Genomic DNA, 16,112 nt, shown 5'->3' on the forward strand with positions numbered 1-16,112 from the left:
TCAAACTACCACAGAACAAACTATATATTTATTTTTGTGATTATCAAGGCTGAGTTATTTATTTTCAAAATCCTCCTGCCCCCGCCCCCCCCCCCCCCCCCCCCAGAATATCAAATGGTCGTCCCTTAAACCGTATTTTCAATTAACTAAAAAGTCTGAAATAAAAATTAACAATACATGTACAGTACTTCATATATATCAGCATCCGAAAATGCGAAATACCGAAATCGCGAAAATCGGAAAGAATTTTGTTTTTGCGTTTTCGCGTTTTTGAATTTGTAATAATGTAAACTACATTTTGACAACTTATCTAAAAAAATGATTGTCTACAGATTTTTAATTAAGCCCCTCCCCCTCCCCAAGTCTACCTTAAATGTACATGTACGTCATATATATAGTGCATATAACAAATTGATTTCAACATAATCTTGTTATGTGTCAATCGAATTTTTACGAATTATCTATACATAGATGTAGATAAGTCTTAAAAAATAATGTTCCCTTCTTTCGGAAAATCTCTTCTTGTTCTATTTTTAACAAATTGTGGACTTCCTGTTATTTATTCTTAGATATTGAGGTCAAGTGGGAATTACCTGCTGAAAGACCAGTGGACATGACGAATGACACATTCGAAACTAACATATTCTAACGCAAAATACAGACGATCGACATCAGGTACGTAAATATGTTGATATTATATGTTTATATAGGAGAGACAGTTCGCTAAACGTAAAAATATGGAGACAATGAAGATGTATTAAGATTTGACACTTGACGCTTGTCACATCATGACAAATCCACATGTTCCATGTGAAGATAGCACTTTTACAAGTCTACTTAGTATGGCACTATCACCATGGACGATTTTTACTTTCTTGAACTTTTTAAAACATGTTTACGTTTATTTATCACATTTTTCAAATAGAATGTTGTCAGTCAAGCATCTCGCTCGATAGCAAATTCGGCCCACCTACACTCGACATCGGGCGTAAGACAGCTCGCCCCATAATGACGAACTCGCCCCTTCACAACCTTTTCTAACTTTCTAACTCTAACCTTCTAACTCTAGAACTGTCATCTCAAAATTGCACAATTAGGTCTTTTATACAAAAATACAATTCTGTTTCTTTGAATATATATAGCTGATATAATCTACATACTTAAATAAGGAGTTATAAATCAAATAAACGATTCTTTAAATTACATATGTAAAACACAGAGAAAATTAATCATTACATGTACTTAGATATTATGAAATGAAAATAAATCACTATTGGTGTCACTCCCAAAACAGAAATGAAATTTGATTATAAAATTTTCAGAAAATTGCTTTTATACTGACAGACTTAAAAATCACAACACATATTTTGTGAATTTTCTTTTACCGAGTCCTTGTAACTGCTATTCATGCCATACTTTTTTATGTACAGAAAAATTTAATACCTGACTAACTAGAGGATATTGAACACACCAGAATATTGATGTGGCATGATTTTTATGCCCCACCTACGAGTAGAGGGGCATTATGTTTTCTGGTCTGTGGCTCCGTTCGTCTGTGCGCCCGTCTGTGCGTCCGTCCGTTCAGGTTTAAGTTTTTGGTCAAGGTAGTTTTTGATGAAGCTGAAGTCTAATCAACTTGAAACTTAGTAGACTTGTTGCTTATGATATGATCTTTCTAATTTTAAAGCCAAATTAGACTTTTGACCCCAATTTCAAGGTCCACTGAACATAGAAAATGAAAGTGGGAGTTTCAGGTTAAAGTTTTTGGTCAAGGTAGTTTTTGGTGAAGCTGAAGTCCAATCAACTTGAAACTTAGTAGACTTGTTGCTTTATGATATGATCTTTCTAATTTTAAAGCCAAATTAGACTTTTGACCCCAATTTCACGGTCCACTAAACATAGAAAATGAAAGTGGGAGTTTCAGGTTAAAGTTTTTGGTCAAGGTAGTTTTTGGTGAAGCTGAAGTCCAATCAACTTGAAACTTAGTAAACTTGTTGCTTATGATATAATCTTTTTAATTTTGAAGCCAAATTAGACTTTTGACTCCAATTTCACGGTCCACTAAACATAGAAAATGAAAGTGGGAGTTTCATGTTAAAGTTTTTGGTCAAGGTAGTTTTTGATAAAATTGAAGTCCAATCAACTTGAAACTTAGTACATATGTTCCCTATAGTATAATCTTTCTAATTTTAATACCAAATTATATTATTACCCAATTTCACGGTCCATGGAACATGGAAAAGGATAGTGCGAGTGGGGCATCCGTGTACTTTGGACACATTCTTGTTTAAGTGAAATTTAAACCCATAAATGATTTTTTTAATACCATACCAATACTTTAAGGAGAGGCTAAAACATTAAAGGGACATTCAAAGTCATAACTCGAAATTAAAGCAACAAACCCATGACTAAGACTATTACAAGCAAACAACAGTACATAGGAAAACACAATAGAAAACTAAGCAACACAAATCCCCCAAAAACAGATTGAGCTCAGGTGCTCTGGAAGGGTAGCAGATCCTGCTACACATGTAGACACATAGTGTTTAAATTAGTATTATGATTAATTCATTCAAAATGACGTAATCCAACTTTCAAATTGCAAACTTTGTTCGGACAAATAATATATGTTAACGATGGTTAATACATTTGTTTAACAATATTTACAAACGGGAATTAAAAAAATACTCTTGTGGTGCGTTTTTAAAGTCCGTCAGTATATTTCTTAATAACTTTTAAAAAAAAAGGTTGATCATTGAAAAAATGCACAAAGACCTCCTTCATATTGGTGTAATTTTAATAGAATAAGACATAACTGCTGGATCCCACAATACAATGTCTTTTGACGTCAGACATGTTTTCCGACATTGCCATCACTTGAAAATCTCTCCTCCACTTGGAAATGGTCTAAATTTATCTTTGTATATTTTTTTCAAAATGATTCTCCTCTGAAGCCTAATTGTTATAAGATAAAGAATGGTGGTAGGATTGCCAATGAGACAACTAACCAGAAGAGTCCAAAGACATGAATTTATTATCAACTTATATCACAGTAACATTATGTGTAACATACAGCCTTCAACAATGAGCAAAATAGTACTGTATAGTCAGCCAAAATATGTACTGACAGAACAAAATGTGATAAAGATAAAAAAAAACATTCTCAGCCTTAAAATAAGACTATTATATCATAGAATAACAAACATTTATAACCATGATAACAGACACTAACTCTAACCAACAACAACCACTGAATTACAGTCTTCTGACTTGGGAAAGCCAAATATGAAACGTGGAAGGGTTAAAATGTTTGTGTGACTTAACTTTTCTTTTAACCTGGGAGGGACAGTGGTGTAACAGCACAACAAACTAAGAAACTGTAAAAATATTGTCATTAATATCAACCTAACACAGGCTGAATGATCCTCTTGATATCTGTAAAACAAAATAGAGTTTTAATTGTGTTCCTGTCACCTTTGCCAAATAAAAGAACATGAGAGTAAAAAACATTAACTTTTTAATATCTTAAGAACCATAAATAAAAATGGAGAAACTTATTACAACCAGGAATGCTCAGAATTACAACATCATCAAATGACTCCTTATAAATAGCAGTTTTTGACTATTTACTTGTTGGCTGTGTAAGAAATTATAATAGATCGGTAGAAACTGTAAATGCTAAAAGGGTCAGCAATACATTAGATCTACAAAAATGCAAAATGACCAAAAACATTGGTTATGACGGATAGGAGTTAATGGTCTTGGCTTAAATAGATATAGGAAGATGTGGTGTGAGTGCCAATGAGACAACTCTCCATCCAAATAACAATTTAAAAAACAGTAAACCATTATAGGTCAATGCACGGCCTTCAACACGGAGCCTTGGCTCACACCGAACAACAAGCTATAAAGGGCCCCAAAATTACTAGTGTAAAACCATTCAAACGGGAAAACCAACGGTTCAATTGGCTTAAATGACTGCTTTTGATGACTTTTCTTGAACAAAAAATTTGGGAAGTGGAAGAAGTTTTCTTTCTAGACACTGTATCATTTTGAGCTTTTTGGCTTCAAAGAGAACTTTAAAGTCAACAAAGTAGGTCTGAAAATTTATTCCCATAGGTATATTGGGGAAAACATAAATTGTCCCCCCTAATTATCGAGAACCTACATGTATGACCTATAACAATATTCTAAAGTAAGACACAGTTACATGGAGAACCAAATTTTAGAAAAAATGATGTAATGAAAAAAATATCATGATCCTAAATTTTATACATGTCATCCTGTAGGATGCATACATGGCATATATACATGTTTAAGCACAACTTTATAATCAAAGAACAGTGTTTCTAAATTTGAAATAAGTTAGAATTATCTCCCCTTGATTTGCTTTATTTCGTAAAACCTAAATAATTCAATTGTTATATTCCGCTGATCTACGATAACTTCAGTAACTCGTAAGTAGGAGAGATTGATTACAGGGAGGGACTGAATTATTCAGGTTACTTTTATATTGAATTCTCCAACTACTGTAAATAATGACAAAGTTTATGTCCCCAATAAGACAGTTTTGTTTGCTATCACAGTAAGTTGTCTAAATCTTATCTAAAATTAAAAGATAGTATTCAACAGTATTTAAATTTGAAAATCTTGAGTGAAATTCTATTTTGATCCCACTTCGATGATCTTATTATATACAAACTAAAGATTAGATCACACTTCAACAAATCTTGATAACCTTTCAATATTCATTTGACATTATTCTTTTAAAAAGCTCAGATGCAATATATGTATATGCATTGAATTAAACCTGTCTGACATTCATATTACGACATGGAGGGACTAAAGAGACATGGAGGGACTAAAGACATTATTAGGTCAAAAATGGCAAGTGAAGCTGGGATCATATTCTTAGTTAAATCACTTCTCTTGATATTGATTGAATCAACAGGTAATCAATTTAATTATCAAATTTTATGAATTTGGTACACTTGAAAATGTACATGCAAACATCATGTTAGCATGTTTAGCATTGTTTAGAGGCTTTAACTTTTTGGAAATTGCCAAGTCTAGCTCACTTCTTCAGTTCAGTTATTGATGTGATTTTTATGGATTGATCGACTACAAATATTGAAGGTCAGAAGTCAAATGTCATTCACACAAATAGGGATCAGATGGCCTTTCTAAAGATTCTGAAATAAAACATTTGAAATGAAATAGTTCCTGGTAATTAAAGTGACCCAATTCATAACATAGTTATTTATTAAATCTTCTTTCTTCCTAGTAATAAACAGTTTTACAATAACAAATTTAATATCGGTAAATAAATACAGCGGACATATTTACCATGTTTACTGGTTAAAACTATGTAATTATTTCTGAATTTTAATGCTTTGATAAAATTACTATGGGAAAATTATCAAGACCAATATTCTCTAAATTGAAAGTCTTCACAAAAAAGGTTATACTCATCATAAGGTAAACACAAGGTAAACACCCACGGAATAAATGTTTTCTATTTACATGAAGATATTTAAATGATCAAGATACAATATTTTAATAACCTAACCTCTTCTAATAAAAAAAGAAGTTCATTGGAGCACAACTTAAATGAATAAGCACAAAGAAGATTTGCATGATAGATGGCAATTATTTGATTAAAATAGGATTTCTGATTCATTACATAATTATAGTCCTCTGTGTTTAGTCCTAATCTTAAAATCAGAATTTCGTACAATTATTTTATTCCTTGAACTGGACATGCTAATAATTGGACTATTATGCAGCTTGTAACATTAGCACACAATGTTTTAAATATTGATTCTGGATAATTTTTCTCAGGTAAATGTGTTTGGAATATCATAACTTTGTTTGTATTCGTCACCATGTTAGGTAAGTTAGGTATACATTTAAAATTTGTTTTTTGAAATCAGGTTATGTTTGTACTATTTGATGGGTTGTTTATCTGTTTATATTGATGTACAAGAATTTTTGTTGGTCCATAAAATGGGATCATAAAGCCAATTTAACAACATTCCAATCGATTTAATATTTTAGTCTTAGTCATTCAGTCAGTGCAGTTGTAAACCATTTCAAGATTATCGTAACGGTTTAACTTGTTTCTTTGTTTATAGTCTGGATATTAACCTTAAAATTCTTGATGGAATTACTCTTGTCAAAATGTTTAATAATTTTAAGATATTTTGACATTTTAATACATTAATAAAGAAGGACTTAGTCTTCTAAAGCATTGATTTTCCTCACATATAACATGGATATTTAAATCATGTATATATACAAAAGGTCAATTCAATTTCATGATGTGCAGAGAATTTAGAGACAATAGTCTATGCACCTCATTGCTATTTGTCTACCATAAGCAAATGTTCAGATCATCCTACACAAAATATTTACTTTCATGCTGAGGTCTTTAATTGTTTCACCTGGTTAAGCATTAAGTTTTTAGTTGACATCTTGTTTGCTGTGTTTTATTTTTATAAAATATATGCTGTCTTGGACATAATTAGCATTATGTACCAAACTGAGAGAGTGCCAAGGTTCAAGGGCATTAAGGTCATGAATCCAAGAAACAACTCTGCATTTCCTCGGTAAAGGATCTAGCTGAAGGTACAAATGTAGCCTTTTGCATTGCAAAATATGACCTCTCTTTCAAAAACTTCCAGCCCATCCACCAGATCTTCCAAAAGGGGTTTCTAAATGTAAAATCAAAAATATAAGGTTAACATACATGTATCAATATTAGGCAGCACACCAACAACAATACTCCGCCCCCTATTATTGGAATATTGTTGCATTTTTTAGGTTTCTATTACTCTACAACATTCATTTATAAGTCTTGCTTATTTGCATCAGTTGAAGTCCCCTTGCATATCAGCATGTACTTTTGAAATATGAGGGAAAAACATGTCAGTATCATGCATATATCAGTCTCTTGAAGGCTTTTCGCCAGATTGGCATTAATAAACTCTTTCTAAGCCTCTTATTCATTGCACATGAGTTTCAAAAATTATATTGTAATTTTGTTTGTATTTAAAGTTTTTTTTATGTATATAAGTAAGTGTCTGTTTGAAGTTTATAAAAAAAACATTTCCTATATATATTGAAAATATATATAATGTTCAATGTAAACAAGTTGACTTATATTTCACAATTTTAAATATTTTCATTTATAATTATAAACATGATAAATATGGTAAATATTTATGTATACTGGTAAAATTTGAGTTTTCCTCAAGTTAGAATTTATGGGACTTTTTTCTGTGTATATTTTGGACTTAATGCTGTAGATTAGAAAATAAACATTTTCTGTTGCAATTAGTTTGAGGTTCAAACTTAGATTGACTGTACTACTGGTTAAAGATGCATTTTAACCAATAACTTGTCGAAAATGTGAAATCAGTATAGAAATTAGGATAGGTTCATTATTTTTTGGTGATTGATTGGTGTTTGCTTTGTTTCCTCCTTAGCATGATAGTATAATAAATATTGTCTAGTACTTCTTACTTGAAAACTGACTTACCTGCTTGTTTTATATTTTATCTATTTTTTATAGGAATGTTACTTAAAATAGTAGTAATATAATACAAGAAGATTTTTCCTTGAAATAAGAATACTGAGAATTGAAGATAAACCTTAAGATATATCCACATTTTTTATAGGAACTTTTAAATTCTACATTTTTTTTTACTGATATGTGATAAATTCACTCAAAGACTGTTCCTCAGCTATCACTATTTTAAACATTTTTATTTAGGTTTCTTAAATTATATCCAATATGCAATGCTATAATGTGACTTAAAAAGGTAACAGAAAAATAATTTGAGTTTGATATTTATCATAGACAGCCATTGGGTGTTTGATAATCTTCCTTTTCAAGACAATTATAAATAGATATTAGAAGATGTGGTAATGAGTGCCAAGGAGAAAACTATCCATCCAAGTCACATTTTGTAAAAGTAAATCATTATACAGGTCAAAGTACAGTCTTCAACACGTAGCCTAACTCAACACCTAACAGCAAGCTATAAAGGGCTTCAAAAATGATTAAAACAGGTAAACCAACAGTCTTATCTATATAAAAAAAACCCACTAAACATCAGGTTCCTGACTTAAAGGACAGGTGCAAACAAATGCAGGGTGTTTAAATGTTTTTAGTTACCAACCTTCACCCTTACCTGAAACAATAGTGTAACATCACAACATAGAAAGACACACTATAATTTATCAATTGAAATGGCTTAACTCAATCAAAAGACACATTAACACAAACAAGTGAACATACACTGAATGAATACATTTGATTTATGATACAATGTAAATAAAGCATATTTGGAATGTTTATATTTCTTCACTTATTATCAATATTGAAATGTATTTGAATCTTAAACAGCTGAAGATCTGCTTACTTTAAAATTTAACAAAGTTTATGAAAGGATTTTTTTAGTATAATTTATCTTTAAAATTAATATTTTTCATCAATTTTTGAACAAATTGCTTCATAAGTCTATGGAGGCTAACTAATATTGTATTGTAAATTGTATAGTATGTATATCAGGTTGCACTATAATAGACAAATATTATATGTGTAAAATAGAATTACGGAAAAAGAAATTATTAATATGATATACAAATATATGTGTGAAGATATAACAACCAAAGTATAATAAGAGGCTAGAAATAGTCCTAACATCTGCGAAATATACAATTTTGACATGGTTTTTCTTCAATTATTATCAATTTTGAAATGTATTTGAATCTTAAACAGCTGAAGATCTGCCTACTTTCAAACTTAACAAATTTAATGAAAGGTTTACCTTTTGAAATATAACCAACTGACGTCTTGTTTGAAATAGCTATTGAATTTTCTAATACATCTTTGATAAATATAATTTTAGGCCAATCTTCCATACTATGAGATATTCAGGTAAAAATAAGAAAAAGGACATTGTTTGAATACCTCATTTTTCACTGCTATTCAAAAGACTTTTTGATTTTTTTTTTGTATTTGACATGACCTTTGCTATTTTATAGATTTATACTAATGTTAAAAAATATGATTGTATAACTTGACAAATTATCAATGCAGGTGCATGGAAGAAAATGTAAACCTTGATATATGACTGGATTAAAATAGAGAGAAAGAAGAAAGAAGATTGGAATACCAAATGAAAAAATAAAACTTAATGGATTAAGGTAATTAGTTTTTAAACATTCATTTTTACTATTCAATATAACATGCATAACATAAATCTAGCAGTAATGTTTAGAAACGTTTTATGACCTTTCCCAGGGATTCTTTAATGATCATGATGATAATAATTAATCAGGGGGAAAAACCCAAATTAGAATTATTAAAGACCTGTTTTTGTTGAATAAGTAGAAGTTTATCTCAGTGTGAATCTGGTAATTATTTTACACAATAACAAGTTAGTCATATATGGCATGTACTCAGTTAAGCAAAACAAAAAACGTTTACTGGCTTTTCACATGCACCTATTTTTTCATGCAAATGCTTAATTTTAGGCTCTCAATAGCAAAATGCTAGCTCTGACATATTAACCAAAGTGTTACATACTAAGTATCTGCAACTCTCCTCATATCAGATAATTATACGGTTGTCACACAATTAATCCTCTGTCCTTCTTCAGGGTCTCTGTCTGAAAGAAGTATCTTCAATATATATGATTCAGTCAATTTCTAAACAAGGTTGGAGAAGGTGTATCAATTTGTGAGGTCAGCTACAGTTTTCCAGGTTTTGTGTTTTGACCTGTAGCTCTTAAAGTTTGAATATTATTAGATAATTCATATTCTGTGATTTAAGTCCTATAGAACCTGTTATTAGTAAAAACATAGAGGGTTTATAGAATGATTGTTTTCAGTTTGAATGATATAGGATATATCTTGAGGTATGTAATAATGTCAATGAGATAGCAACATGAATGATACATAAACTGTAAACACAAATTTAATTCAACTAAAAAACTTATATGGGAAAATCCACAGAATGAATTTCTTAAAAGTATATTAAAGTACACTTTTTTTTTTAAAAGATATAGTGGTTTTAGGAGTGTTACTTTTGTTGATAGTTTTTCAGAAAGGTGAGATTTAATGGACTATAATAAAAATAATATACTTTTAGTAAATGTGAAGGGAACATTCAAACGGATATTGATAAAATATTTTGTAGAAATTCAATATTCATTATATTCCAGGAAGATACTATAGTACTCATTGTTAAAGTTTCAGTTGATGGCTTGATAAATTTTTTTAGCTTCATCTAATGACACTGGAAAATACTAATTGTTTAGTTTCCGTTTGAAGGCTTGTTATTTGTAAGTTTCAGCTTATGACACTGGGAGATTTTCATTGTATAAATTTAAGTTGATGGCTTGGTAAATTGTTTAGGTTTCAGCTAATTACACTTGACTTGAAGATTCTCATTGTTTAAATTTCAGTTGATGGCTTGTTATGTTTAAGTTTCATCTAATGACACTGGACAATATTCATTGTTTAAGTTTCAGTTGATAGCTTGGTAAATTGTTTAAGTTCATCTAATGACTCTTGAAGATACTCATTGTTTAAATTTCAGTTGATGGCTTGGTAAATTGTTTAAGTTTCAGCTTATGACACTAAAAGATACTTATTGTTTAAGTTTAAGCTAATGACACTGGAAGATATTCATTGTTTAAGTTTCAGTTGATGGCTCAGTAAATTGTTTAAGTTTCATCTAATGACACTGGAAAATGTTCATTGTTTAAGTTTCAGTTGATGGGTTGATAAATTGTTTAAGTTTCATCTAATGACACTGGAAGATTCTCATTGTTTAAATTTCAGTTGATGGCTCGGTAAATTGTTTAAGTTTCATCTAATGACACTGAAAGATATTCATTGTTTAAGTTTCAGTTGATGGCTCAGTAAATTGTTTAAGTTTCATCTAATGACACTGGAAAATGTTCATTGTTTAAGTTTCAGTTGATGGGTTGATAAATTGTTTAAGTTTCATCTAATGACTCTGGAAGATATTCATTGTTTAAGTTTCAGTTGATAGCTTGGTAAATTGTTTAAGTTTCATCTAATGACTCTTGAAGATACTCATTGTTTAAATTTCAGTTGATGGGTTGATAAATTGTTTAAGTTTCATCTAATGACTCTGGAAGATATTCATTGTTTAAGTTTTAGTTGATAGCTTGGTAAATTGTTTAGGTTTCATCTAATGACTCTTGAAGATACTCATTGTTTAAATTTCAGTTGATGGGTTGATAAATTGTTTAAGTTTCATCTAATGACTCTGGAAGATATTCATTGTTTAAGTTTCAGTTGATAGCTTGGTAAATTGTTTAAGTTTCAGCTAATGACACTGGAAGATATTCATTGTTTAAGTTTCAGTTGATGGCTTGGTTAATTGTTTAAGTTTGATCTAATGACACTGGAAGATACTTATTGTTTATGTCTCAATTGATCACAGGTTAAAGTTTTTCAGTGGATTACAGAATGAAGTTTTTGTGTTGGTAACCGGATGAAGATTCTCAGTTGGTGACAGGATAAAGTTTTTCAGACGATGAAAGGATAAAGTTTTTTCAGTCAATGATAGGATATAGTTTCATTTGATGTCAGGATAAACTGTTGAACATGTTGAAGTTCCTGTTGATGTCAGGATAAACTGTTGAACATGTTGAAGTTCCTGTTGATAACAGGGTAAAGTTTCTGTAAATAAAACTTTTGTTAAACATTATGTAACAATTTCTACTTTATTTTAGATATAGTTTGACAAGAAAGAGTAAGCTATGTATTCTTTGATTGGAACAGTGACTGTCCTGTTAGTTCTGTGTCATACCCTGGTGGGAATTACATTTGTAAAGTCAGATGATTGTGCAAACATAAGTGGAAGTAAGTTTATGAACTATTTTACTTTTGCATTCAAATTGCCAAAAATATATAAGAACTCTGATATTTCTACAAACCAAAGTACTGCTACCCATATTGATGTTATTTTACTAAACATGATAAATAAAAAGTCTTTACAATTTATATATATATATACAGATATAAAAGAAAATGTGGTATGAGTGCCAATGTGCCTGAAATAGAAAATCTTACGAATTCTGTTAAATTCATCCAAATACTAATTTTGGTAAAGGGATAACATATGAAAATTAAAAAAACCTAAGGAAACTTTCATACATGTATTTACTCTTTGTGTTATCAAACCATAAGAAAATGTACCATGCTAACACATTTTTTAAAGATTGTACTTGCCTATGACAAATGATGGAGTATATATGTAACACATATTGATGCTAAGCATGTTGAAGAGACCTCGGTGGTGTAGTGGTTAGGGCATCGGACTACTAATATAAAGGTTCCTGGTTTGATTCCCGTTCCAGGATGAAATCTCCCTTGATACCATTTGCGAGTGTGGTCTTGAGGAAACCATATCTCTTGCACGTTAAAGACACCCTTGTAGATGTTTAAAAAAAGAGCAGGCTAAATCCGCTACGAGGCAGCACTCACACCCGCAAAGTGGAAAGGGATTAATATAAGTTGCAAAACTTGTTTCCCAATTCACTATAAATAAATATGTTTAAACTTAGAGATCTCATTTTTGAGGTTCATGAACTGCTCAAAGATTCGTTGAATTCTCTACAGTACTTTGGCTTCTTCAACCAATGAAACAAAAACTGGCTGCCATAAAATAAGGACAAGATGCTCAAGCACTAACGATCAATCAAATAGTCAGATACTATGAATTAATATTTAGGATATGGAATGATTCATTGTAAAGTGTATGTCTCTGTCTGGCAGAGGGTTCATCCTTCCTTGACCTTATTTATCAGGGTTCATTGGTCAAACTTAGTATTTGTGGTAAGGTCAATTTAGCTGAAGAGCAATATATAGGTCAACTATATATGGGTGAACATGATGACTATGAAGTGTAAATTTCATGGCAGCACTGGTTTCATTTTACCTTGAACTCATTCTTATAGATTACTGATTAAATAAAGTTAATGGGATTCTTGTAGTTGGACCTGAACATTACTACATAAATGTTTAATGATATTGTTCTATGATATAAGTTTACACATTTTTTTGACATGTATACATATAATGTTGGTGAATATTAAATTTAATAAATATATTATTTTATTTGATATTGATTCAAGAAATGTATACTTTTTGCCTTTCTGACATACACTGCAAGCACTATTAACAATATACTAATATATGATAGTCATTTACTAATATCAATTTTATAATTTTCACCTGTTTGAAACAATATCCTGCATATGAGCATTTATATATAGATATAAGCAGATGTAGTATGAGTGCCAATGAGACAACTCTCCATCCAAGTTTCAATTTGTAAAAGTAAACCATTATAGGTCAAAGTATGGGCAAAATATGGTCGGGTTGTTGTCTCTTTGACACATTCCCCACTTCCATTATCAATTTTATTCAACACAGAACCGCAAGCTTTATGCCCATTTTAATTTTCAAAACAAATTTCATCAAATTTGATAGAATTATCATCATGCAATACAATTATTAAATACAAATATGGTTTTGGTTGAAATATGTAGATATATAAATATTGAGGCCTGATTATAACTAAAAGATATATCAAGATTCCACTGTGATGATATATTGATTTCATATTTAATTTATTCTCTACATGGTACTTTATCAGAATGTTGTCATATTTAGAGAAACAAATATTGAATACTTTCAGCTTGTTAAATCACTCTGGAAGACTTCATTTTACTCCACTGCACTGCAAAATAATACAAAGTGTGATGATGATGAAGAGGGGATGAACAGGGGTTAGGGAACAATGGAATTAGGGAGCACGAAGTTGGGGTCAGAGGGATGAGGGGATATTCTGGGAAAAGAAAACCAATAGCCTGATTTACAAAACAATAATCAAAAAGCAATATGATAGAAGTAACATTTTTTAACCTTGCTCCTGACTTGGAACAGATACTGTGACTTAGAATGTGACCAGGTAAAGCACTTGTGTAGCAATCAAACCCTCCACTATCATAAGTGATGTTACAAAACAACACAGAAACAAACTGTCCATTCATGCTATTGATATACAATACAAATTCTTCTCTGTTTGGCATAATACAGTTTTATCATGCTGTCAACATTTATTTTTAAGTTGCACTTTACTGTGACTTGAGTAAAAGCATTTAACTCTCCACCTATTGCAATTTATTCCAAATTTTGACCAAATTGAAATTTTCTTCATCAAATCTTTCTATTGTGGGTCAAAAGTTTTAACAAACTACTCAAGAAGAATAATAGTAAAGTCATTTATGTTAGTAGAGCAAAATTTGGGCACACTAAACAATCATATTAGATTTGAATGAACTGCAATAATGGCAAGATCACTGTCAAAAATTTGTTTGCACTAGAAAAAAACAATAAATATTATTTCCCGTTTTATTATATGACATCTATTGAAGACTGAAAACAAAGGTTTAAATATATTGCATTACCATGATTACTGTGACTTTTCTCTGAATTTAACCTTCATTTAATGGTATGCAATGGGCAGAAAAACAGAAATAATTATAAAGGCATTTCTGTCTTTGTGTTTCCTAATTAGGTTGACACCAAGCACCTTGGCCTTTCAATAAATGTTTCTAATGTTGGTTGAGGTCATACTTCATACAAAATTATAAGCAAGGAGACTAAAATATGAATTTAACAATAGTAAGGAAGAGAATAAAATACAAATGCTTTATTAATGAACAAGTTACCCTATAGAATATCTATTATACTATCGTAAAGAAAATATCAAATCTAAAATGAGGTTAAGGTCTAAAAGTTAAGTAATCGGACAAAACTATAATAGGTATGAAAAATGGGTAAAACCTGGATTGTTGAACGGTCAAGGTTCTAAACTCCGAGATACCCAGTCTTCTGATTTATATAGGTAACCTCCCTTTTTTTTTTAATTAGGAATTTATTTATACCGTTCCTGTCTTTGTAACCATTCTATAAGAAAAATCAAATTAAAAATTTTCTGATTATATTATTTTCTTAAGTTTTCGGTCTCTCTGATGCACAGTTTTAGTATTGTTATTATGCCTAAAAATATTTGCTTTTTTAATTTATCTTTCTCTCTCACCGTTATAATCATACTAAAAGTATTTTTCTAATGAAAAGGTTTACATTGACAAATAATTGTATAATATTGTATGTTAACATAAGAACTGTGTGAAGAATATCATGTAGGTTAAATCTATAATTTATTCATGAATAAGATCTTTATGTTGTGGATAAAGGATAAACCTGGCTACACCTTTAGGAGAACAAATGTTTGCTCAAGTCAGTTTTAAAGTTTCAATTTTAAAGCATTGAAAATGAAGAAATACTCATAATGAATTTTTATAGTTTATTTACATTTCCTTCCGGAGCACCTGATATCACCTCTAGTTTTTTGGTGGGGTTTGTGTTGTTTTTCTTTAGTTTTCTATGTTGTGTCATGTGTGCTGTTGTTTGTTTGTCTTTTTCATTTTTAGCCATGGTGTTGTCAGTCTGTTTTTATGAGTTTGACTGTCCCTTTGGTATCTTTCGTCCCTCTTTTACATCATGCATTGCCAAATGTTATATTTTGTGTGTGAAAAAATCATAAATTTTGCAAAATTAACAATTTGGGGATAGTACCATATTATTTTTGGGAGAGGGGCTGAGGAAGATTTTGTAAATAATTAACTTGGCCTTGTCAGAACTTAATATCAACATTGACTTTACACTTAGAAAGGATGATAATGAATATTCTGCAATACAAAATGCCGGATTATAAGTTTACGATACAATTAAATGTGTACAAAATTGGAAAAGAAAGTGCAGAAAAAACATAGAAAAAAGTAAGAGCTGCGTAGTAACAGTTTAAAATAAATGATCAATATGGAATATATCTTCCTAGCTGGCCTCAGAATATCAAATGGTTGTACCCTTATCTTCTATAAAGTGTGTTAGAAATTCAAAAGGGACTAATTATCTCTAATTTTGTTCTCATTATGTTAACATCATATGAAAATTAGATTCTCAAATTTCAAATGAATGCAATTTACAAGATTTAG

At 30.4% G+C, this 16,112-nt stretch overlaps 1 protein-coding gene across 17 annotated transcripts in view; it reads left to right on the forward strand.

Moving 5' to 3' along the window:
- The first annotated feature begins 481 nt into the window (after positions 1-481).
- The window catches only part of LOC139525967 (interleukin-6 receptor subunit beta-like), a 73,481-nt gene continuing 57,850 nt past the window's right edge, over positions 482-16,112 (forward strand). For 7 of the 17 annotated variants that reach the window (XM_071321196.1, XM_071321172.1, XM_071321213.1 and 4 more), the window contains exons 1-3: positions 560-675; positions 9,107-9,213; positions 11,778-11,907. In XM_071321196.1, the coding sequence (XP_071177297.1) occupies positions 11,805-11,907 (103 nt within the window). In that variant the 5' untranslated portion in view covers positions 560-675; positions 9,107-9,213; positions 11,778-11,804. Of the gene's footprint in view, positions 676-5,717; positions 5,893-9,106; positions 9,214-11,777; positions 11,908-16,112 lie in introns of those variants that run through there. The other 10 variants (XM_071321218.1, XM_071321190.1, XM_071321208.1 and 7 more) reach the window with 7 other exon arrangements.

The sequence above is a fragment of the Mytilus edulis genome, chromosome 1 (assembly GCF_963676685.1).
Source record: "Mytilus edulis chromosome 1, xbMytEdul2.2, whole genome shotgun sequence".
NCBI lineage: Eukaryota > Metazoa > Mollusca > Bivalvia > Mytilida > Mytilidae > Mytilus > Mytilus edulis.